The sequence below is a fragment of the Tachysurus fulvidraco genome, chromosome 11 (genome assembly GCF_022655615.1).
Source record: "Tachysurus fulvidraco isolate hzauxx_2018 chromosome 11, HZAU_PFXX_2.0, whole genome shotgun sequence".
NCBI lineage: Eukaryota > Metazoa > Chordata > Actinopteri > Siluriformes > Bagridae > Tachysurus > Tachysurus fulvidraco.
The window spans coordinates 12,209,317-12,234,656 of NC_062528.1; the positions used below are offsets into that span (position 1 = coordinate 12,209,317).

Sequence of the window (25,340 nt, forward strand, 5' to 3'; positions counted from 1 at the left end):
AAAAACAAATTGCGCCGTTTTCTCTCCATTCACAGTTACTAGTGTTCAATCAAGTCGTTTATTCAGATAGCAATCACGATATGCATGTAAAGGGTGAAAAAAGAAAGAGAATATATATATATATATATATATATATATATATATATATATATATATATATATATATATATATATATATATATATATATAGATACTTATATATATTTATATAGTATATTTATTTATTTAAAGATATATAGTAATATAATAAATGTATGGGTTATTGCATTATAGATTATTATTGTATAGTAATTATTATATAGTCATAGGCCTATATATGCCTAAAGGCCCTCAATAACATGCATTTTGTTTTAATTGAGCTTCATTAGGTGCAAACCTGATTCTTATGTTAGGCACTAATCAGGAGACAGTGGAATAAATTGGTATTAATTTGAAGGTTATAAATGAGTGGATGCACAGTCCAACCCAGGGCAATATCACATAATTGAAGCTGTCAAACTCGGAGCCTCCATTTTGAATCGTGCCTCATCTCAGGTTAAGGCGAAATCTCAGCGGTTTGCTTGTTTTCCAGAAGATGGCGCTAATGAGCACAAACCGTGCTACAAGTGTGAATGAGTGGAAAAGGAAACATTGAACTGAAATCAATTTATTACATTTAAATACAACGGTTTCTTCACAAATCTAATCAAGAAAAATAAAAGAGTTTATTCCTCAAAATCATTTTCTCCAAAAACCTGTCATTTCCCCATCAGCCAGTTTGAGGAAGCATAACAAACAGTACCACAATCACTTGTTTTAATCACACCAATAAAGCTTTTAATTCTTACAAAATAGGAAGGGGTGTCATGGATCGATGACTTATCATCAGTGAGCAAAACAGGAAGGTGCAAAGAAGAATGCCTAAACATTCATGATAAGTATAGGTTGAGTTTCACATACAGTATTGTAGCACAATGAATGAGATTATCATCATCTTTAAATGAGAACTCTCTCACCTAGATAAAAAAATCTTAGCTTTAGAATATTTTTCACAAACCAGGTCTCATTTAGAGTCTGCACTTAGCTCTGTTTAGAATGACTAGGGTTAGTCTGGCTATTCTGACTGTTCACATTTTTATTGAGTTCATGTAGAAATCTAGTCTTTGCCCTTTTTTTTTTTTTTTTTTTTTACCAATATATTCACTGTTATTCACTGTTATTAAAATGCTTAAAAATACAACTTTAAAACACAGTAATAAGTATTTTAATTTGTCCTTTCCCACCTTTTCTTGAAATAGAAAATTCCTTTACAAACAATTTTGGAAAAAAATTTCTTTTAATCATTTTCTCTATTAAAGGGTCACAGAAAAGCACTGACAAAACTGAACTGGTACCTTTCAATACAGACTGTGATAGCTGTTGGCCACGGGCCAGACGTTTATGATGATGAAAACTGAATTAACATAAAATGTCACTAGTTTTTGAAAGATAATAAAACATAATAGAACAAATCAACCCTGATTCATTCACTGTGGCAGAAGAAATATGAATTCATAACAAAAAATCTAAGCAAATGACAATCGCTCTTCTGGGTTTACCTCGCTATTAGTTTGTTAGCCCTCTGATTGGCCTCACTTATGCGAGAAACATTGGCAATAGCCTACAAAAAGACAAAAACAAAGACATTAGTTTATTTAACATTGCTTGTTTGACTGACGTTCCCCTCTGAAACTGATGAAATGCCAAGGCTATCTGACCAATTAAAATTGGGTGATCTACTACCAAAGGTGGTAAGTTGTTTAAAACATAAATGTAAATATAGGGAAAGCAAAGAAAACTCTGATCTATCTTGTCATATTTAGCATTTGATTGCAAATACAAATTTCTTCAGTGTAAAGTATAAACATAAAAATTTGCCATTTAAATACTTTTGAGAGGAACTGTATGTATAGCAAAATAAACAAGATACAGACCTTAGACTGTATACGTTCAATCTGCACATTCTGTGTATCGATTTCATTGCCCATGTCAAGGGCCATGCTTCTCAAATTGCCAAGGATGCTGCCCACATGGGCCAGGTTTTCCTCCATCTCATCTTCCCGTGCATCATTTGTCACTCTGGTAACAAAATCAAATCATTGGTGGCTGATCTATAATTAATTATATCTAATAATGAAAATATATACAGTATATTGTGTCATGACTATGACATTTTAAGAAAAGTAATAGTTTAGGACCTTCTGATGTATCCACCACTCATTGTCATTTTCTCTCGCTCATCCACAATACGTGATGAAGGCTGACTAGATACCACACCATCCTGATTATTACCCCAGACCTTCTTATAGGCTTCACTTGCTTCAAGGTTTTTCAGCCTGGAAAGTTTCACAAGAGAAGACAGTAAAACAGCCAGTAAAAATGACAAAGATAGTCCTTATTACTACTAAAACTGAAACATTAATATAATATTTTCTTAAGAATCATGTTTTGCCCAATGCATGTAAAATACTTTTAAAAATTGCCTTAATATCAGTGATGATTACATTTTTCATATTTCTACTAAAGGTTTTGTGTTTCCTATGATATTTTCGACATTTTGGCAGATTATCTTATCGGCAGTGACTTACAATTATCTCATTTATACAGCTAAGCAATTGAGGGATAAAGGCTTTGCTCAGTGGCCCAGAGACAGGAAAAACTATAACATTGTGGAAAGTCTCCAATCAGTGCCGCGGCCGAGTTCCACAAATGGTCGTACCACTCTGGGATGAACCCAAGAGCTCAGATGGACGCCCTGCTTTGTGGGTTGTGATGGACCATTTCCACCACTCACTAAATCCAGAGGAGTGAAAAGCTGTGGGGCTAAAAGGGACAAGTACAGCCAAGGAGATGATAGAAGCTTAAGAGTGTGCACTGACGACCCTAGAAATCAGCAGGGGAGAGCAAAGGAAGGCCTAGAGTTCGACCATAATAGGGAAAGAAGCCAACAGGATAGCCGACAATGCCCACCAAGCCAGACCTGAATATTTATATCAGCATGTTGACAATCTGGGGGTTCACATCGCTTCTGCCAGCGATGTCCCCAATGTCAGTAGACCCCAAGAAACCTTTTCCCATGCTGCTAATTCCACTTCCCATCATCTGCATCCCCGTCCAACAAATTGGCATAGCATCTCATCAGGCCACTGCCAAAGTCAGTCCAGGGTCACAAAAATGTCCTTGTGAATGTCAACTATATCATCCTTTACCCTGAGGAGGTTCCACTTTGGAAAACCACCTCAGGACCTGACGGAGTTGGTGGACCACTACACCCTCAAACTCACCCACCTGGACCACCACAAGAACAAGACCCCTTCAAGACTAGTGGTAAGACAGCAGTCTTTAAGGCCCCCCAAAGCTTGCTGTCATGCCATAGAAGAAGAAGGAGGCTGAATGCTACAAAAGGGGATCACTGAGGAATGCCCCAACCCCTAGTTCAGCACCATTGCTGTGGTGCTGAAGCCTGATGGGAGCCTCCAACTCTGCAACAACTTCCGGAGGTTCAACAAAGTCTCTGTATTTGATAGCTATCCCCTTCCCTGAGTAAACGACCTGGTGGAGAGGCTGGGAAGAGCCTGATTTATTTCCTCCATGAAATGCCCGCAACTTTCCAAAAGTTGATGGATATTGTGTTGTGCTCCCAACACCACCACTACGCAGCACATCTGGATGATGTGATCATCTATTCCTCCACCTGGTCAGACCACTTACACTATCTGGGGGAGGTACTGGGAGCCCTCTGGTAGGCTGGGGTGATGGCCAACTCAGAAAATCTCTGGGTCATCTGTGTCTGATCAAACGCACAAGGGACTGCTTATGCCACAAGAGAATAAAGCACTTGCTCCAAAATGCCTTGAAAGTATTCACATTTTTTTGTACCCTGCACAAATACAAGATACCCCGTGCCAGATGTACCAATGCAGACCAGCACATAACTGAGCCTCCTCCATGTTCCAAAGTATGTACAGTGTTCTTTTATTTGTACTGTATGCTTTATTTTTGCATCTGTGAACATACAGCTGATGTAATTTGCCAAACAGCTCCGGTTTTATTTCATCTGTCCAAAGGACATTCTTCCACAAGCTCTATTTTTAAATTCATCTCTTTTTTATGATACTTTCAACAGTGGAGTCCTCCTCGGCCATCTTCCATGAAGTCCACTCACACAGCTCAACCAGCGATAGATGGTGTGTTCTGACAGTGATATACCTTGACATTGGAGTTCACCTTTAATCTGTTTAGAAGTTGTTCTGTGCCTTTTGGTTACCATTTGTATTATCTGTCTGAAATTCGTCATCAATTTTAGGTTGGCTATAGTCCAGTGGACTTTAAATTTCTGAATAATATCTGCAACTGTAGTTACAGGAACATCAAGCTGCTACAGGGTACGGTTTAGTTTAACATGTGCCTACAGTCAAATTATTAAAAATATATTTTCTAGGAGTACGATTCATTAGTTTCATTAGTTTGTTTTTAAATGATTCTGTTGAACCTCAATTCAAAAGCTGATGTTTATTAGTCAATTTTAAGTAAATTATTTATTTTTTTACTTTTATCAGTTTTAAGTTATTTCAGTGACCATTGTGTGTTTTTCTTTAATGGAAGGGTACCAACAATTTTGTCCGTGTATATATAAATCTGCCATTCATATCTGACTTTGGTTTATATTTGTACTTAATGTTGAAGATATCAACAAAACGATTCATTAATTAAACATCAGTAGTGACTAAAATAGGCTGAACCTATTGGACATGAATCATCAAGTTCCTTGTGGGGGAGTATCTTCCTTACAGAGAGGAGGGGTAAAATTAACACATACTTATCACATGAGCACAGGCCACAACATTTGCCTAAGTCTGTGAGATTTTTCTCAGCTTCTCTCATATCCTGATTTATCTGGTCCAGCCCCTCTTCAATCCGCTCCATTTGCTCTGGAATGCAGATATTTGCTTGTAATTATGAAAGAGACATATCAGTTGAATGGGAGAGATATAAATCGCTGTAATAGAATACATACATTTCACACAATTACTTAGATATTGTGATATAGAATTTTATTTACCTGTTATTTATGGGACACACTGTATTTTTGAATGACTATTTGAATTCACACAACTTATAAATAGGATAGTATACTTGTAAAGTTATGTGGAACAGTATTAGTAACTATTTCATTACCCCCTTGTTCGTCTAGCATGACTAGCGTCCTGATCCCTGCATCTTTGCTCTGTTGAAAACAGAAATCAACACAAAGCCACGTTAAACCATACAATAAACTTTCTGATATTAACAAAATGCTATGAATTTATAATAAAAGTTGACAGGGATGTTAAGCACACAGTATGATTTTTAAAAAAAATTGTTTTGTTCCTGGTATAATAATGTGTGTGTATTTACATAGACATCACAGGTGTTTGGGCCAATAGTGGGACAATGGGGTTTGTGCCAAACAGCCATTTTACAGGAAACAAAGACCATGAGACATTGCCCATTCAATTCTATTATGACAACATGTCTCAATACATAAAATGGCATTTTAGAGGCATGATAATAAACCTTAATTACACACTGAGAGCAAATGTTGTTTTACACAACTTCACTTTCTGTTCATTTTAATATAGCATGCCAAGCTTTGTGTCAAAGTATTCATAGGCTTCAGAACATGGTTTGTGGTAATGTGGCAAAAACACACATTCTCAGTAAGAAATGTACCATGATGTAGGCTACAGTAGATACATTGTGAAATATTATAGAATCAGTTCCTCACCTCTTCTAACAAAAGCTTCATATTTCTGGTGATATCGAGGGACTAATAAAAACAGGAGAAAAGATAGAAACAGAGTAAAATTCATAGGGAAGTCTTACAAAGCTATAAATCTATTGTGATTTGCAATGGTGTTAATTTCACTGAAACCAGGTTGGTGTAGTTTATACAGGACATGACAGGGTCTGTCATATTCCCTGCTGATTAGTGTGAATAGATCAGAGTGTCAATAACCTTTACTTAATGGAGCATTAGAGGGGGTGTCATTTCTACTAGACTAGTCTAGCATATGCTAATGAATCAAACATATATTGACACTTATCACATAAGCTTTTATAAATATTTTACTATGCTACAGTAAGTTTATCTCACTGATCATTTTAAACACATGCTTCATCTTCCCCATAATGTAAAAACACACTAAAGTAATACCCTTTTACAATCAGTTTGTCAACACACGTACAGTAAAAGTTTCCTTATTCCTGCTAACATTACCTCATCTGTCACCTGATTGACCCTCCTGTGAAGCTCTGTCACCTCAGATCTCAGAGGACACTCAGCAGCCATCTTAAGCTTTGTGCTACAGTAAAAGTAAACACAAGGAAAGCACAGTTATTCTTAGAGGGGACCTTACAGTGATTCAGACTAGGAGGTGTAATTAACCTGTTATAAAGGATGAGAGCACAGAACACATGATAACCTCAATGCTTAAGTAAATAAGTCACCAGCAGGTCTAAATCTACTGCAGGGACTCTATTGCAAACAGCCAGACTCTGCCTCCCACTGCAGTTGTCATTTATTAATTGCCGGGTAAACAATGAAGTCAAAGAACCACAAAAGCATCAAGGATGGTTCCAGCCTTTAATAAACTAAAACAGAGTGTTTCTGAAAGAGTACATTTTAGCAGAAGGAAACAAAGGGAATTCAAAAGAGAATATGCTAAATAAAGGCTCTACACCAGAGAACATTTGTTGCATAAGGATACACGTTTGAGTAAGGTTATTTAGAACAAATTGCTAGGTTGTCATTTTACCTTAGATGTAAAAATTGAAATCAATTAACTACTTGGAGAAAGCAGAATGTAATCAAAATGATTTCCTTTATGTTATTAGGAAAGCTGTTACTAAATTGGCATGAAAATACCCGATGAGCTGCTAACTGCAAATACGTTCTTTGAATTATGAGGTCATTGGGTGAAAGCCCATCACATGGAGTAACTTCAGGGCATTTAGTTTAAAAATAAAGCAGTCAATTTAGAATATATACAGACCAGGATGCATTACATAAGCAAGCGCAAACAGAAGCAAGATACTGTTTCTGACTGTAGGTATAATTACTTCATAATTACAGACTATGCTTTCACCACGGCAACATAGTAGGAAGCTGAGTTTGTAATTAAAAGGGCTGTTCCTATAGGTTTCAAGCACCAGTGATCTAAATAATTTAAGCTGCAGTTTTTTTGTTTTTTGTTTCATTCAAATCCAGTGTGGAACTAATCCATAGGTTGCATGAGAATGTTTAAATATATACATACCCCTGACTGTACTGTCTGTAACAACTTTTGTTGTAAAATATTGCTTAAACTGATTGAAAAAATAAAATTGAGAAGTAGATTTGATCTTAGTGAGGGTCAAAATTTTATGCTCAGTATCTTAAAATCATTGAACTGTTCTAACAGAAGTGTACAATTCCAAGGTCTTTATGTATTTTAAACATCTGTTCAGAGCAACTCCCTTCTGTGAGCAAAGGAAATCATATTTAATCTGCCATTCTAGCTAAGCATTTAACATCTGATACCGGGGGAGGAAACCCCCCGAGGCACGGAGAGAACATGTAAACTCCGCACACACAAGGCGGAGGCGGGAATCGAACCCCGATCCTAGAGGTGTGAGGCGAACGTGCTACCCACTAAACCACCGTGCCCCCACACACATGCATGCATGGTAGGTTGATTGGCATCTCTGGAAAAATTGTCCGTAGTGTGTGAGTGTGTGAGTGAATGAGAGTGTGTGTGCCCTGCGATGGGTTGGAACTCCGTCCAGGGTGTATCCTGCCTTGATGCCCGATGACACCTGGGATAGGCACAGGCTCCCCGTGACCCGAGGTAGTTCGGATAAGCGGTAGAAATGAGTGAACTTCTGATACATTTAAGAATTGTAAGGATTTCTCAATTAAACCCCCAAAAGCATGTTTTATATTTTTTAAGCATGGAAAGCTTACTTAATTCCATTTGTTACTTCTGACAAATTAAGGATATATAAAAGCATGCATATAACTGTACAGGACTATTTAGGTCCTTCATATGAGACATATGCTATTTGTATGAATGCTGTACACACACATTAAAAATGTCCTTTTATTAATGTCTGTAAAGGTGTCTGTTTCATATTATGGGCATATGACATTATACATGTAACAACCGTACTCGCAGTTCCCCCTTCAGCCCGCCAAAGGGAACCCTCTCCTGAATATCAGGACTTCCGGGTCACCGCTATATAAGCACACTCTCACCATTAGCATGTTGTGAAGTATTGTTTGGTTTACCTTCAATCTTGCTGACTGATAATCTGATTTTTGACTTTGTGCTTGTTTTTTCACTACACTATTTTGCATGATTTTCCTAATCCTAATCTTGGGTTATTGTCTGTGCTAGGTTTCCATGTCCTTCCTCTTTCTGCATGGGGTTTCCACCTACAGCCAAATATGCCAGTAGGTGGACTGGTTACGTTCATCTTTTTTTTTTTTTTTGCAACAGATAGCCAGGTAACTGTAGTAAGTGGTGTATATTTGAATATGTCTGGATGTTAATTGATCTTATAAAAAATACTTATTTTATCAAATACTTATATGTTTGTAAGTATATGCTGTACAACTCAGTTAAAAGTAAGACGATTTAAATAAAGAAGTACTTTCTTCAAGGCTGTGAGCGTTAGTGTAAATGGGGAAGGAATTTATAGTTGAAAATACTACTAAATTAAGGGGTAAAAGGGAGTTGAAATGTCAAGATAAGGGTCCATTCTTTGGCATTTGCATGTTAAAGTTAGGTAGAACATAGCATACATTGCCCCAGGGTGTGAATGAGTTTGTGAATGGTACAAATTTCAAACACAGCAATCTTACACAGAATGGTGCAAAAAACATTAATGCATCCACCCATCCATCACTTTTCAAATTTGTATAATTTGTATGCTTATATCTGTTTCACTCAACATTTATCTTATACCTTGAAATTGTATATTTCGAAACTACTTAATTGTGTAGGTAGTGATACACTTCATGTCAGTTCACATACTTAAGAATAACAACAGCCAATTCTGTCCTGCTTTTGCTTCATAGCTTCACAGAATACGATCTTCACAGTAATGGTCATAGCATCATGCTTAGAGTTATGCTTGGCCTCTTGGTTGCATCTCTGGCTAATGTCTGCTCACTTAATTTTGGTGTATGGCATCCTCTTCAAATTCATTCCATCTTTAATAAAGGTAGAATAGTGCTCCATGGAATGTTTAGATTTTTTTTTTTATATCTAATTGATACTCATTGCCCATGATGCAGCTTGTACAGTATGTTCTCCAACAAAATCTGGTGTCTTTTATGAAAGGATGTATGTGTGTTGAGATCAAGTTACACGTTTATTGCACACAAGTTGACATCAACTAATTATGTGATTTCAGACCACAGCTGGACACACCAGGTTATTTAACCAGTTAAAGACAGGTAATCCCAATTAAGTCAATTTCATTTCCAACTTCTAATACTACAAAATGTGAAAATGTTTAATAGTTAATGTATAATCTCTAAATTTTGGGTTGTACATACAGATGTGGCATTATGACACAAAACAAGACAATATGAAAAAGTGTGGTTAGATCACTTCTTACCCACATGGACATTGTTTTCTGCTAATATGTATCCATTAGCTGTGGCACTGTGGCAAGCTCATTATGCCTCATATTGTAGTACACACCCTTCACCCAGTGAGCATCATCTCATGCAACATCAAGTTCCACAAATACCCAGCTGAAAAGGACAAGACTGTATTCCTGCGAGTGTTCAGCATCCCCTGGGGCAAAACATCTCGCTGCTTTATTTATCAGACACAACCTTAAGGTGGTTAACAGGGAATATAAAGTCAATAGACACATGTTTTACGTTTTAATAGAATGCTCCAGTAACTAAAGATGATGACATTTGGGAAAAGTTATTACAGTGAAGTACATGATGCAGGATCAACCATGATCTGGGTATGATTACGATGTAGTTAAAGATTTAATATAAAAAAAAAGTAAAAGAGAACTAATTCATGGCCATCTTCAGCTTCATATCCTATTTGTTGTTTATACATCATGCTAGAATTAAAACTGTACTGCATATATAACTTTTATTCATAATAAAAATCAAAGGCTTACCGTTATTGGAAACGCAAAGACTGTCCCCTTTTCACTTCCACAGCAACAACACCTGTGTTTGCTCAGTGATCTGATTTTAATATCAGCAGCTCGTCGGCAGCCGGTTTTCTGCATCTCAGGTAAATCTAATCTCCGCCCTCTTGTCGGGCCATTGTGCTATTGGCTGGTGTTCATCCGCTGCCACAGGCATTGGCTAATGAAGTGTCAGTTCCTGGCTCTCATGTATTTGACTGCCTTTTATTCACTGCAGAAGGGGAAATAGCCGTGTCTTGCCTAGATTGTGCTATGTGTGCGTATATGTGCGTATATGTGCGTATATATAATAATATAATAATAATATATAATATTTTCACCGTATTGCATAAATACTCAGGTGTAGCCTTTAGAGGATCCAGAATCGCCTCTGAGGGTACGAGAATAATGGAAGAATTAAAGTTATTAGAGTGTATTTAAATGATATTAAAAAAACGAAATACATTTTTAAATTATTTCTGTCTTTATTTTCATCTACCCACAACCTATTTTTCTGAAAACTAATAAAGTGAATGTCTTGTAGCAAACGTTACACTGATCTCTCTCTTGGGGGTTAATTAGATTTATTTGAACTAGATTTAGTTTATATCTACAGAAAACAGAAAGCTCTACAAATATTTTTTTCTCACATCCTACCAACCAATCCAGGTATAGAGATATGGTAAATAGGTAGTGCTGCCTACCATTACTCATGATAGCATGATTATAGCACTGTGTTTTGATTTTGGACACGTCTATGAACCCTGGAACTGTAGAGACAATTTTCCCACCTTATTCATTGGCAAAAACCAACCAACCAATAACCAAATAACTAGCCAAACAAGCAAATAAAAAAGAAAGAAAATTGGATTTTAGACTATATCTTTATATTCCTCAAACTGTTGCTACAAAGTATACATTATAGTATAGTGTATATATAGGATGAACAAATCTCTTATAGGATGTTCAAATAGAAAATGGAAATGATCGATGTATCTGCGAATAATCATCTGGAAGAAATGATCACTTAGAGGAAAACCTGAGACAAGAGAAGAAGTGCAAATGAGTGAATACAAGTTAATGTGTAAGTAAACTTCGGTGTCATTCTATACTTCTATAATAAAATGTGTATGGTAGATTGTATTATTGTATATGGTTGGAATATGTTCCATGCTTCAACACTGCAGATTTTATACCTTTAGAGAAAATAAGCATTATAATAAACCCACGTGGCCCTGTGTGAAAAAGCGCAATTGCCCAATCGCTTGATTGCAGTTCTCGCTGCTAAGGGTGGCCCAACCAGTTATTAGGTTTAGGGGGCTAGCACTTTTTCAAAACTTTTGAGCGATAGGCAAACTGGTGTGGGTCCAGCGTAGGTGGTAGGCCCGCAGTGAGGTGATTCAGAACCAGTTTCTCAAAGCACTTCATAACAATAGGGGTGAGTGCAACTGTGCAAAAGTCATTCAGGCATTCGGCAGCTGTGTGCTTAGGCACTGGTATGATGGTTGTAGTCTTCAGGCATATAGGAACCATGGCTTGGGCCAGTGACAGGTTTAAAATGTCAGTGAAACCCTGTGCCAGTTGTCCAGCGCATGCTCTGAGAACACGTCCCGGTATGCCATCCGGACAAGCTGCCTTGCGTGCATCCACTCTGGTAAACCCTGAATAGATGTCTGTTGTTGAGAGTGAAAGTAAACCAGTGTTTGAGGTGAAATGTCCTATGTCTTGATCGAAACGAGCAAAAAAGTGATTGAGTTTGTCTGGCAGAAAGGCACTGCTGGTTGGTTGTGATCGAGGTGTCGGTTTGTAGTCTGTGATGGTCTGGATGCTTTTCCACATCAAATCAAATCAAATCATGCATCTGGGGTCAGAGTTGTGGATTTTTCTACTGTATGTGGATTTTGTATGTATGTTTGGCTCTCCTGATGCCTATTTTCAGGTAGGCCCTGGCTCTGTTGTAGTCCTCTGTGTTGCCAGATTTAAAAGCAGAATGTCTTGCGTTCAACAGGAAATGGACTTCACCAACGGCTTCTGATTAGGAAAGTATTTCACATGTTTGACGATAGTGACATTGTCAATGCACTTGTTGATATGGTCCAAAAATAGGTCACAGGTTTATCAGTAATTATTGAGAATTAATGTCAAAATGCATTTATGATTATTCTCAGTCAGTAGATAATGAATGAGCTTGCTTTAAAACTCTGCAGACAAAAATCAATAAAGCGAGCTGCAAGATGAGCATAAAGCAACAATAAAGCAGCTAAGCAAATGGACTAATTTATTTTTTCTTTTCCATAATAGTTATTTAACAGTAAATAATTAATCTTATGCTTGAGCAAAAAAGAGAAAATTAATCCATTTTTTCTGTTCAAACAATTTGTAATATGATAAAGGACTTAGCAAATATACATATATTGTTAATTTTCTGTTTATTTTCTGTGATTTCCACCTTTAGAATAAAATAAAATTGTCATGTGACTAGGAACATGGATTGAGAAACAAAATTTTTATTTGTTCGATTAAATTATATAATGTGAGGTAAGAAAGCAGGGTGAGTTGATTTAGCAAGTAAACAGCAAGGAAAAAGAGATTCAAGGTGGTGTTGAGAGACCTTGGGCCAATTAGGTAGGTACAGTATGATTAAATTTCAATGAGAAGTCTTGAGAAGAAATCTGCATTAATTATGTTAAGATTCATGTACTCAGTCCTACAATATTTTGTTCGGAACTACATCATGCCCTTTAGAAGGAATGCATAATTACCCAAATTTCTCCACTATGAATGACAGGGTCCTGATCCTTCTTTGTTTTGTTGAAAACAGAAATCAAAACAAAGAAACATTAAACCATACAATATCTTCTTCCACTTTCGGCTTTTCCCGTTCACCATAGCAAATCATCTGTTTTCACCTAACTCTATTCTCTGCATCCTCTACTCTCGCCAACCAATAAACTTCATGTCCTCTTTTAACAGACCCATATATTTCCTTTTTGGTCTTCCTTTACCAATATAACCTCTTTCACTACTCTGTACATGTCCGAACCATCTCAATCCAGCCTCTCTGACCTTGTCTCCAAAACAGTAAAGCTGAGCTGTCCCTCTGACGTGCTCGTTCCTACTGTAATTCTGTCCATCCTTGTCACTCCTAAAGAGGACCTCAACATCCTCGTCTCTGCTACCTCTACCTCATCTTTGCCACATACAGCATCACTACTGTCTTTTACACCTTTTCTTTGATTCTTGCAGACACACTTCTGTCACACAACACTCCTGACACATTTCTCCACACACTTATACCCACCTGCACTTGCCTCTTCACCTTTTTTTTCACACATGGTTTACCCCAAATATTCACCTCTTTCCCCTGTCTTTCCCTCTCACTTTCCTCATGTCCTTACATTTACATTTACAGCATTTTACAGGCGCCCTTATCCAGAGAGACGTACATACTGTAAATGCTTAAATGCTTAAAACACTGGATATATTAATGCTGGCTCACTAGGTTACGTACATAAGATACCATGAGTTTAAAACATTGTTCAAAGTTACAATGAAAAAGTGTCAAAGGTTGTGTTTTTTTTTTTTTCCAACCGCCATTAGAAAATCGCCAGTGACTCAGATGTCCGGACCTCTAGGGGAAGTTCATCCCACCACCTTGGTGCCAGAACAGAGAAGAGTCTTGTAGTATACTTGCCTGTTACCATGAGAGATGGTGGAGCCTGTCAAGCAGAGCTGGTAGATCGGAGGGTGCGGTGCGAGGAGTGATGAGGGCTTTGAGGTAAGAGGGAGCTGGTCCATTTTTGGCTTTGTAGGCCAGCATCGGTGTTTTGAATCTGATGCGTGTAGCTAACGGAAGCCAGTAGAGGGATTGAGCAGCAGGGTGGTATGCGAGAACTTTGGCAGGTTGAAAACAAACTGTGCAGCTGCATTTTGAATCATTTACCGAGGACAAATTGCGTTCATAGGTAGACCTGCCAGCAGTGCATTGCAGGAATCCAGTCTTGAAATGACAAGAGACTGAACAAGTACCTGAGCAGCCTGTTTGGACAAAAATGGCCGAATCCTTCTAATGTTGTAGAGAAGAAACCGGCATGAGCGAGTCACATTAGCAACATGAGAGGAAAAGGACAGTTGATTGTCCATGGTTACCCCAAGGTTGCGAGCTGTGGTTGAAGGGGAGATCAGATCGTTGTGAAAGAATATTGCAAGATCATGACCTGGGGATGAATCACCTGGGATAAACAGCAGCTCAGTTTTGCTGTTACGTTTTAACCATTCCCAAGCTGATAGTGGTAATGAAGGGCAGAAGGTCTTGCGAGATGGTCTGGAGCATAGTGGAAGGGAGTGGATCCAATGGGCAGGTGGTAGGATTGCAAGACTGGGTGAAATCTCTTCTGCTGCTGCAGGTGAGAAATGCAACAACGAAGGAGTGGGGGAATCCATACTGTGAGATGTAAGTGCAGTCGGGACTGGAGTGAAGGTCTGGCAGATTTCCTCAATATTCTCCTGGTAGAAAGAAGCAAAGTCTTCTGCGGTCAGGGAGGATGAAGCAGGTGGGGCGGGGGGGGGGGGGTTGAGTAGAGAAGAGATGATGTTGTAGAGCTTCTGAGGATCATGTGACGAAGCTTCAAGCTGTTCCTTGTAGAAGGAAGTCTTGGCAGAAGTCACATCTGAGGAGAACTTGGCCAGGAGTGTTCGGTAAGAATCAAGATCTGCATCAAGTTGTGATTTCTTCCACTTTCTCTCTGATGATTTTAGCTCTCTTTGATTGTTGCGCAGCGCATCTGAAAGCCAAGGAGCAGTTTTCTTTGGTTTAGTTACCATAGGGCAGAGAAAATCCATAGTTGAGGAAAGAGATTACAGGAAAGTATCTGTGGCTGAGTCCAAGGGTAGTGAGGAAAAAGACTCAGGATCAGGAAGAGAAGAAAGAGTGTCAGAAGCTACAGAAGAAGGGGAGACAGTGAAGGTTGCGGCGGGTAAGAGCAAGGGGGTGAGAGGTAGTTTTAGGTAGGATAGGGAAAGTGATGGTGAAGGATACCAGGTGATGATCAGAGACGTGTAGTGGGGTAGCAGTCATGTCTGTAGCTGGAGAAGGACAGGTGAAAACCAGGTCCAGGATATTCCCTCCTTTGTGTGTGGGGGTGTAGCTGTTGAGTGTCAGGGCGAATGATTCGAGAAGAGTCAGGAGGAAAGAAGATTGAAGCTTGTCAGAGGGGAGGTTGAAATCACCAAGCCCTGTCAGAGGGGAACTATCTGAAGGGAAAGCACTAAGCAGTGTGTCCATTTCTTCCAGGAAGTCTCCTAGGGGACCAGGAGGGCGGTAGACAACAATGATAACAAGGTTGATTGTAGAGGTAACTGAAATGGCATGGAATTCAAAAGAGGAGATGGTTAAATGAGAGAAGAGGAGAGGTGTAAAGCACCATCTCTTTGACAACAATAAACCTGTATCACCACCCCTGCCTGTTTCTCGTGGTGAGTGAGAGAAAGCACAGGCAGAGGATAAAGCAGCTGGTGTAGCAGTGTTCTGTGGGGATATCGAGAACACTGGATATATTTCCTCATCCATCTCTATCTTTAATCATCCTTATCTGTTGCACATCCTTCCCATTTCTATCTCTCTGTATCGCTAATCTGTACGAGTCCCCCATTCCCCTCACCCACATGCTTGTTGAAGTCTGCACCATTCACTACTCTCTACCATCTGGGAATACTTTCTGGGAATCACCTCATCTAACTCCAATTCAATTCAATTCAAGTTTATTTGTATAGCGCTTTTTACAATTGACATTGTCTCAGAGCAGCTTTACAGAACATAAACATAGAACAAAACATTAATAAAAAGAATAATATAAAGATTAATAACTAACTCACTCCAGAATCTCTCCTTCTCTTCTAACTCATGGCCTACTTGTGGAGCATAACCACTGATGATGTTCAACATCACCCCTTCAATTTCTTTAACTTCAAATTTATTACTTTGTCTGACATTCTTTTCACCTCTAAAACATTACTCACTTCAGGATCACTCCTACACCATTTCTCTTCCAATCCACACCATAATAAAAGAGTTTGTATCCCCCTCCAACACTACATACTTTGCTCCCCTTCCACTTGGTCTCCTGCACACACAGTATATCTACCATTCTTCTCTCGATCATGTCCGCTAGCTCTAGACCTTTCCCTGTCATTGTACCAATGTTAAGAGTCCCTATTCTCAGACCTACTGTATACTCCTGCCTTTCCTCTTCTCTCTGTCTACAAACCCTTCTCCTTACTCTCCTTCCACGACCAACAGTAGTAAAATTTCCGCTGGCACCTTGTAGGTCAACAGCGCCGGTGGCGGTCGTTAACTTGGGCCTTAACCGATTTGTTATGGAATTCTCACTGACGATTCGCATGATTAATTTTGGCATGTTTTAAGTAGGATGTCCTTTCTGATACAACCCTCACTATTTATCCAGGTTTGGTTCTGGGACAGAAGTCACAGGCTAGCAACCCCTGTTAGATTATTAAACCATACAATATATTTTCTGATATTAACAAAATGCTATTAATTGATTGTAAATGTTAACAGGGGTGTATGATTTAATATAGTTTTTATGTGCCTTCTTATATTAATCTGTGTGCCTTTATATAGACATCATAGTTTCAGGTGTTTGGGCCAAACAAATGAGCTATTTTACAGGAAACAAAGACCATGAGCCAGCCAATCAATGTCATGTCATTCAATGTTATGACAACCTTTCATAAATTCATATATACATAAATACATATCAATACATGAAATGTCATTTCAGAGGCATGATAATAAACTTTGATTACACACTGAAAGGAAATACTGTTTTACAGAACCTTAAATTTCTGTTTACTTTAATATAGTATGCCAAGCTTTGTGTGAAAGTGCTCAGACATGAAAGTGTTTGTGCTGATGTGGCAAACACACACATTCTCAGTAAGAAATGTAGGATATAGTAAATACATTGCGAAAAATTATGGAATTAGTCCCTCACCTCCTCTAACAGAAGCTTCATGTTTCTGGTGATGTCAATGTAAAGAGTAAAATTCATTGGGAAGAACGACAATGCAAAATCAGTAGTGATTCGCAAATGTTTATTTAATTTCACTGAAACCAGGCACACAGGCAGGTTCAATTCATAAAGTACATGACAGGCTCTGTCATATTCCCTGCTGATCAGGGATAGATCAGACTGTGAATAGATCAATAGATGTATAACCTTCACTTAATGTAGCATTAAAGGGGTTGTTAATTCCCCTAGACAATAAGAACATATACTAATGAATCAAACTTATATTGACACTTACCACATATGGTTATATAAACATTTTACATTGGAAAATGTATCTCACTGATCATATAAAAGACATGCATTATATTCCCAATGATGTGAAAACACACAAAAAAAACCCTTCTTCGGTCAGTTGTGTCAGTATGTGTGGCTTGCTCTTCATTTCTGCAACATCACTTTCAGGTCGACAGACATCTTGGGGATGGACTTATAGGGCAGCCAACATTTTGTACATGAGCACACAATTTAAGCATGCCACAAACTCGTCATCCTCACCAGATGGTCTTCTCAGTTTGCTCCCATTTTGACATTGATTTCTACCTGTTTCTGAACCGGCTTCTGTATCGAGCTGTTGTGACCCAGGACCTGGTTTGGTGCCTCAGTCTTTCCTCCTCCTCGACCCCCCACCCCCACCCCCCGCTTCTGACTCCCTGGGTGCCTCTGCCACCTGTGCCGATGCCAGACTCAACTTTAGAATCACACCTGCCTGACCCTAAGTGCTTCTCTAGAGAACCCGGATAATGCTGGTCTTTCCCTCATGCAGTGTGGTCTTCCAGCTCCAGTCATCATCCTTCCTATCTTAGCATTCCAAAGTTGCCTATGTCATCTCCTTTTTCTCAGGCAAAGCCAAACTATGGGCCACAATGGGAATGCTGGTCAATGACCAGTCTGTCCTACAATACCTTCTTTGCAAGCTATGCAAGGTCTTCGATGCCACTGTGCCAAGTTAAATGCAACCTGGACCCTGTTTGAGCAATCCCAAGGCAACCGCTCAGTAGCCGAGTTCAGGTTAAACTTCTGTATGGCCACATGGGAAATTAGAACGCCAACACTCTTTATGATGCCTTTTATCAGGGCCTAGAACCAGAGTCTGCCTTGCACCATCTCTGCCTCTGTCTCCAGCCCCTGCTCCTCACTCTCCAACCACTTTTCAAATCATGGAGACTGGCCACCACCGCCTGACTTACACTGAGAAAGATAGATGCCACATCAATGATCTCTGCTTATACCATGGGGAATTGGGCCACTTTTACTCTTCTGCCCAGCACAAGGCAGGGTTCATCGCTGAAAGGGGACTTTACACTGAAAGGTCTGAAGGCGGCGCTATAGCACTGCGTTTTGATTGTGGGCACGTCCAGGAATCCTGGAACTTTAGAGACAAATATTTTTTTTTCAATTTATTCCTTGGCTAAAACCAACAAACCAACCAACTAAACAAACAAAAAAGAAAATCAGATTTTAGCCTATATGTGGTTAACTGTTGCCACAACAGTTGGAAGCACATTATAATATATTGACAAAATCTGTAATAGGATGTTCAGATTTATATATACATACAGTTATACATACACACACACACACACACACGCATTTTTTGACGCAAATTGGTTGAGCTTGATTTGTTTTCTTTATTCTTGTAGACCTACTTCTCTGTAAAAGGTTTGAACCACTACACATACAGTATAAAGTATTTATATTTTATTTATATTTTAAGTATGCAGTTTTACTATTTTAATACAATCCAAAAAGGAGACGTACAATGATTTACAGTATAATATCCAAAAAAAAAACATTTTTGTAGTCAGGATTTGATGTTGAAGTCTTTTTGTTTTAAGAGTACATAGTCAACTGAAGCCACTGTGAATATAAGAGGGGAGAGGATAAAGTAAGTTAAATTTATAAAATATAAATATATAGTCAATTTAAATGTAGCACACATACCTCTTTAATGTTGACACTGACATTTCCTGTATTGTTCTTGTCAAGCGTCTTGAAAGCACCTGCATATCACAATCAGAATCATAATCACCTTTTATGAACATAACGTATATCTCTTACTAAGTCATGTCCATGAAACTTAGGTTAAAAGTCTTTCAAGGTAAAAAGACTGACTTACGGCACATTGCATCCAGTCGAACCAGACAACCAATATAATTGTCAAAATCCATGTTGCCACTTTCATCGCTGTATCTGCGAATGATCATCTGGTAGAGATTATCGGTAAGAGGAAAACCTGAGACCGGACAAGTTCAAATGAGTAAACACATGTTTAGGTGTGAGCTGGAATAAATCCATAGCAGGTATAAATACAATTTTATTTCAGACACAATATTTTAAGTTACACTAACCAGCTGCTTTGAAAGCTACGGGCAACTCACTGGGCCCAATCGTTCCAGAACGATCTGCATCATACGTCTTATAGATGGCCTGTACCAAACAACGCCAAGTTAAACTTCAGTGTCATTCTATACTTCTATAATAAAATGTGTGGTGGATTGTATATGGATTATGTTGAACTGTATATGGATTATTGTATATGGTTGGAATACATTCCATGCTTAAAAACTGCAGATTTTTAAAGCCAGTAAAGCAAAATCTTCTTGTGGATTGTGTCAAAGTTATAGTCAGATTCAAGACAGACCAAATATCCAAGCATTAACTGTCAGGTCATTTATAATCTTGCAAAGTGTCATTTCAGAGCAGTGGGTGGCCTAAAGGCTAATTGAAATATTTCATTAAAATTTCATCATTTCAATTAATAATTCAAGTCCAAACATATAGGTCACAGATTAATCAGTAATTTATTATTAAGATTTATTATAATTATTATTATTATCAGTAATTATAAATTAAGAACTAAACTATATTTCTCCAGATGAGAAATTAAGATGTTGCTGTATGACTATAAAAACCCCATGTCAAAATGCATTTATGATTATTCTCAGTAAGTAGATAATGAGCTTGCTTTAAAACAAAACACTGCAGATAAAAATCAATAATGAGAGCTACAAGATTAACAGCTGAGCAAATGGACTATTTGGACTCAGGAGGACAAATAAAAAAATTCTATTTTCATAACCATAATAGTTATTTAACAGTATATAATGTTGTAATTAATTACTTTTACATTTAACCAAAAAGAGTACTAAATGAGTACATTTTTTCTGTTGAAGACGTAATATAGGAGTTAATATAAAGGAGTTAATATATGCACATATTTACTGTTTATTTTCTGTCATTTCCAGCTTTAGAAAAAAACTTGCCTTTTATTTCACAATAAAAGATTTTCAAAAACTTAGATCACCAGTCATATGAATGGGGCATGAATTGAGAAACAAAATTCTTATTTGTCCCATTAAAATATAGAATGAGAGGTAACAAAGGGTTAGATGATCGAGCAAGTGAAATACAAGTGAAAAGAGATTCAAATAAGACAGTGGTGTTGAAAACTGTCCTTGACTAAATCTCAATGATTCTGTGAGAAGACAGGAGGAGAAAACTGTATTAACTATGTTAAGCTTCATGTGCTCAATCTCACAATATTTTGTTCAGAACAGTGGAACTTACAAAACTTAATGTGCATCATCCACATTAAGCAACATGAATAGTACAGCACAAACACAGAAATCTTTAGAAATTCTGGCTATTTACCCAAATTTCTCCACAATGCATTAATTTCATGCATTTAACGTACAATGCTAATCTCGGAGAGCTCAATGACCTTTAAGAACCCAAGTAGTCAAAATCAATGCCAATGCTGATGAGGATGCCTCTGTCAACAAAAATCTAAAAGGGAATAACATAACACAGCTATCTTACCTGCCATCTCTTTATATTGTTCCACAGGTATTTGAATTCCGTAAAGCCCAATTTTCCAGAATTGTCAGTCTATGTGAGGAGGGTTAAGGCAATAAAAATAAACTCACAACCGCTGTATACCGTCACTAAACCAAACAAAGAAATCTTTGCTCACATTGCCATATTCTGAAATATATATGGTTATTATATCATAAAAGGATACATCCATTATTGCCACCATGCTCCTGCAAGACTCAATTGAGAAACCATCAGTCTTTAGGTCAGCATCTAGAGTTAGAAACAAAAGGATGTTATAGTAACCATTTTGTGGACATTAGCAATCAACCACATCCTAATAATGACTGTTGAAAGAAGAAATCTCATGCATATTTAAGCACGGGTCACATAATTTCTTAACCTCTTATCATACATTTCAGACTGAAAATGTTTCTACTTATTATAGACAATCATTATGGAGGATATACGTACCACACCCAAGAGGCTCCACAAAACATGTCTTGTCATGATGAACAATTATCCCAATTTGTTTGTGCAAGCATTTCCCCTGGTATTATTTAGTGTTTCTCCAGTGATGTGCCAAGTTTACTTACTCTAAACATTTTCTCAACTATCTGCTATTTCATTTAAATGTATAGGCTGTCTGATAACACAAGAGAATGTTTCTACTCTTTTCAGCAATTTTATTTTTAATTAACACAGATATTGTGTTATGTTTAAATTGACACTACACTTACGCTTGGTCAGAATCCTGTTGAGAATGCTCATCAGCTCATTAGGGCTAACTTCCATGTCCTAGAACAAAACAAGAACACAAACAAGGGTTTAATGCCATCACTGAAAACACTCGCTCTTAAGTGTTTCTGCATAAATAAGATTGAGGTTTTCTACTGGAGTAGACAAACACCTTTATGGGTTAACACGTTAATAATTTGAAGTGACATGGTTTATCAATTAGAAGTATGAGAAGCAAAAACAAATAGCTAAAATGTAATACACTGCTTTGCAATATACAAGTAGTACTCTAGATTTCTATAAATTTAAGATTTGTTAATGAGAGGATTTGTAATTTATGCTTTCTTCTTATAAATCAAGGTACACAATTCTTGCACATTAAAATGGACCCTAAGCACACAACAATTTGTTACTTTAAGAAAAATATTCTTTGACAAGTATTAAGATTTAATAAATTTAGAGGTAAAGGAAAGATTCTGACTAGTTTTGAAAGGATGAAATTAATACTCTGCTAAATTTTATTAGCCTAGACAAAATTGTGTTGAATTACATTGTAAACATTGAAAATGTAAAATCACAAATCAAGTGCGCACCCCCCCCACACACACACACACCCCCACACACATTTTTAACAACAAAACTCTCCCAGATATGAAGCTACTTTTCATTAACGTGGAAGGAATGTAATACTGGAGGAGCCGGTCAAGCTTCATATCCACAGTGATTAGTGTGCTTTTACATAGTCAAACCACTCCCTTTGTTTTGATAAACTTAGAAACAAACCTAAAAAGAATGCAAAAACACTTGCTGTGTATCATTCTTTTAAAAAACTAAAAGTTGTTCGATTAAAGATCTAAATATTTGATCAAAGTTGAGTCGGTCTTATGAAAAGCCTCATAGTCTCACAAACTGTCTCAGAAATATCAGTCAAACAAATAACAAAAACAATTAAAATTTTCTAGTTGAATGTGAGAAGGTAAGCAAATTGGATCTCTATTCCTTTGCATGCATGAAAATGAGCCCACAGGTATTCTCTGTATAGCTTGAGGGCATGTTGAACTGACATGTGCGGCTGACATGACCAGACAGACTGATAGGCATGTAGCATATTATATAAATTTTTAAATGAATCTATGTCTCTAAACAAAGGCAGGATGTACTGACCTCTCCGGCGATCTGTGCGAAAACTTTACGGAACTGTCTGTCCTCCTCACTCTCATTTGCAGAAGCCTGGACATTTGATAAGGGTCTTCGTGTGGGAGGCTGTGGCGATAATTGACATGTATGCATGTCAAGTATGGGCAGATTATTTGCTTCCTTTAATTCTAATTGTCTTTAGTAGTATAAGGGTGTATCTGGGTTAATATTGGCAATGTTAACACGTATAAAAATGTATATTATAGTAACTTACTGGAGCAGAAGGAACAAACTGGGAGGGATCAATATTGCTGTGAATCGTATGTTTAAAAAGGAAACATGTGCTGTTAGATTAAATTATATGAAACACCACAGATTTCAAAGATAGAAAAAAAATGCAAGTGAAACCTCAAAACAAGCAATCAAAACTAACCTCACAACATCGAAAAGGCCTCCTAATAACCGTTTGGCAGAAAACATGGTGATGATGAAGACACAGTGTAAATCTATAAAACATTAATTAGTGCATATTTATCACCGTTGCCCTTTGCTTACAATTCGTTTCCGCTTTAAATTAAATATTTAATTTTAAAGCTGAAGCAAACGCAGTGCAGTTTTACTGTTGCGTCGGGAAAATACATTTAAATGTTATTTCAGGCTTAAAAAACAATCTTTGCTCATTAACCAATGAATTAATTGCTGGGCATAGCTTCGAAACATTGTGCAAACGAATAAATAATATAATAGTACAAACTTTTGCCTTTCCCCTTTTGCTGCACAGCACAAAGTAGCATAAATAAAGTTTTAAAGCATTTGGATTTAAAAACAAATAAACACTTACTATCTAATACCAAGACGAGTTTCTCCAGTAAGTCTGATGTTGTGCTGTTTCGACTGTTGAAACTTGTCTGTCAAGTAAAGAAAAGTAGCTCATTAAATAGTTCCCCGCCCCAAAATTACACAATGAAACTTCACAACTTAAAAGGTTAACAGTGGAGATTTTCTTTTGAGTCACAGAAGTGAATTATTTACGTTTGCACACTAAACCAAATATGTACAAAAACTGGACCACCTAACCTGAAATGGACTGTATTTTTAATTCTCATCTGTATTTTTTAGTCTCATATTTGAAACTGACAGCTACTGTAGTATATTTTCTGTAGACTGCATGTTTCTCTCCCCAGTGCTGCTGTAACCAAACAGAAACTTTATTATTGCCATAAAATATACTGTATTAGATTACCTGACAATAATAAACAAAGCATCTAATATAATTACTGATGCTGTAATTTGTGAACATCTGTACAGATTAATAGGTTATGGTTAGATTATAAGATGCACTCACAACTGCAAGTTATATTCAGTTGCAGATCTGTATCTCCCTTGCTGTACATTCCATAGTTGTGTGGCATACCCTGTGGCTTGATGTGTAGCATGCCATTTGCTGTACCTGGAATGTGCAGTGGTATCACCGAGCACCTTGGCTGTCCTCATCCTCATCTGTAATGCTTTCTGACAGTGGGAACTTCTCCCTTGGTCCAGCTTGGAGTATCTGGTGCACCGTTCTCTCTACAATGTAATCTGGGCAGCATAGACCCTGGAGGCTCTCATGGCTGCCACCTTGCATTCGGTGTCACACTTCTTCACAATCTTGATGACCTCTCTGTGACACTCACCTTGATCTCGTTGTTCATTCATTTTCTACCGCTTATCCGAACTTCTCAGGTCATGGGGAGCCTGTGCCTCAGGCGTCATCGGGTATCAAGGCAGGATACACCCTGGACGGAGTGACAACCCATCGCAGGGCACACACACACACACACACACACACACACACTCTCATTCACTCACACACTACGGACAATTTTCCAGAGATGCCAATCAACCTACCATGCATGTCTTTGGACCGGGGGAGGAAACCGGAGTACCCGGAGGAAACCTGATCTTGTATATATACCCATGGTACAGTGTTTGTCGTGAATTTTGATGGACATGTGTACACCTGAAACATCAAAAATGTTGAAGAAAGGAAAAATGCCAGGGATGCTTAACTGGGTTTGATGACTAATAACCATACTGATCCACCAGAATATGTTGATTTCTCTTCACCTCAGTCAGCAGAAGCTGAACCTCAGAAAATGTAAAGCATGAATTCCTTTTCTTGAAGTTTCATCCAACAGATGAAAAGAGATCTCCAGACATCCTTGTTGTGCCCTCTTAGCCTCTAGACATCAAATCTCTTTTTCACCATCAACAGCCAGGTAATTTTTTTTTTTAGATAATTTGAATAAAAGGGATCTCTCTCTCTCTCTCTCTCTCTCTCTCTCTCTCTCTCTCTCTCTCTCTCTCTCATTTCTA

General features: G+C 37.8%; 2 protein-coding genes across 2 annotated transcripts; both read right to left on the reverse strand.

Moving 5' to 3' along the window:
- Window positions 1-421: 421 nt before the first annotated feature.
- On the reverse strand, window positions 422-10,317 carry zgc:101731 (SNARE_SNAP25N and SNARE_SNAP23C domain-containing protein). Its single transcript, XM_027147958.2, has 8 exons — window positions 10,192-10,317; window positions 6,278-6,362; window positions 5,786-5,827; window positions 5,197-5,245; window positions 4,838-4,949; window positions 2,217-2,354; window positions 1,953-2,097; window positions 422-1,639 (listed from the first exon to the last, which is right to left on the reverse strand). The coding sequence occupies exons 2-8, from the start codon at window positions 6,347-6,349 to the stop codon at window positions 1,574-1,576; spliced, it is 624 nt and encodes a 207-aa protein (XP_027003759.1). The 5' UTR covers window positions 6,350-6,362; window positions 10,192-10,317; the 3' UTR covers window positions 422-1,573.
- Window positions 10,318-18,902: 8,585 nt separating this feature from the next.
- LOC113641902 (calpain small subunit 1-like) lies at window positions 18,903-24,011 on the reverse strand. Its single transcript, XM_027145056.2, has 11 exons — window positions 23,824-24,011; window positions 23,416-23,488; window positions 23,257-23,293; window positions 23,010-23,108; window positions 21,848-21,905; window positions 21,316-21,380; window positions 21,114-21,182; window positions 19,643-19,721; window positions 19,411-19,527; window positions 19,236-19,294; window positions 18,903-19,151 (listed from the first exon to the last, which is right to left on the reverse strand). Exons 2-11 carry the CDS (start codon window positions 23,460-23,462, stop codon window positions 19,125-19,127), a joined length of 657 nt encoding a protein of 218 aa, XP_027000857.1. The 5' UTR covers window positions 23,463-23,488; window positions 23,824-24,011; the 3' UTR covers window positions 18,903-19,124.
- Between the last annotated feature and the right edge of the window lie 1,329 nt (window positions 24,012-25,340).

Coding starts and splice junctions, on each gene's coding strand:
- zgc:101731 (XM_027147958.2), bottom strand. CDS start 6,349: ATGGCTGCTGAGTGTCCTCTGAGATCTGAGGTGACAGAGCTTCACAGG. Junction 5,828..6,277: donor TCAATCAGGTGACAGATGAG/GTAATGTTAGCA, acceptor TGTTTTTATTAG/TCCCTCGATATCACCAGAAA. Junction 2,098..2,216: donor AGTGGTGGATACATCAGAAG/GTCCTAAACTAT, acceptor TTTTGTTACCAG/AGTGACAAATGATGCACGGG.
- LOC113641902 (XM_027145056.2), bottom strand. CDS start 23,462: ATGTTTTCTGCCAAACGGTTATTAGGAGGCCTTTTCGATGTTGTGAG. Junction 23,294..23,415: donor GGCCTTTTCGATGTTGTGAG/GTTAGTTTTGAT, acceptor TACGATTCACAG/CAATATTGATCCCTCCCAGT. Junction 21,906..23,009: donor TCGCACAGATCGCCGGAGAG/GTCAGTACATCC, acceptor GTTTTGTTCTAG/GACATGGAAGTTAGCCCTAA.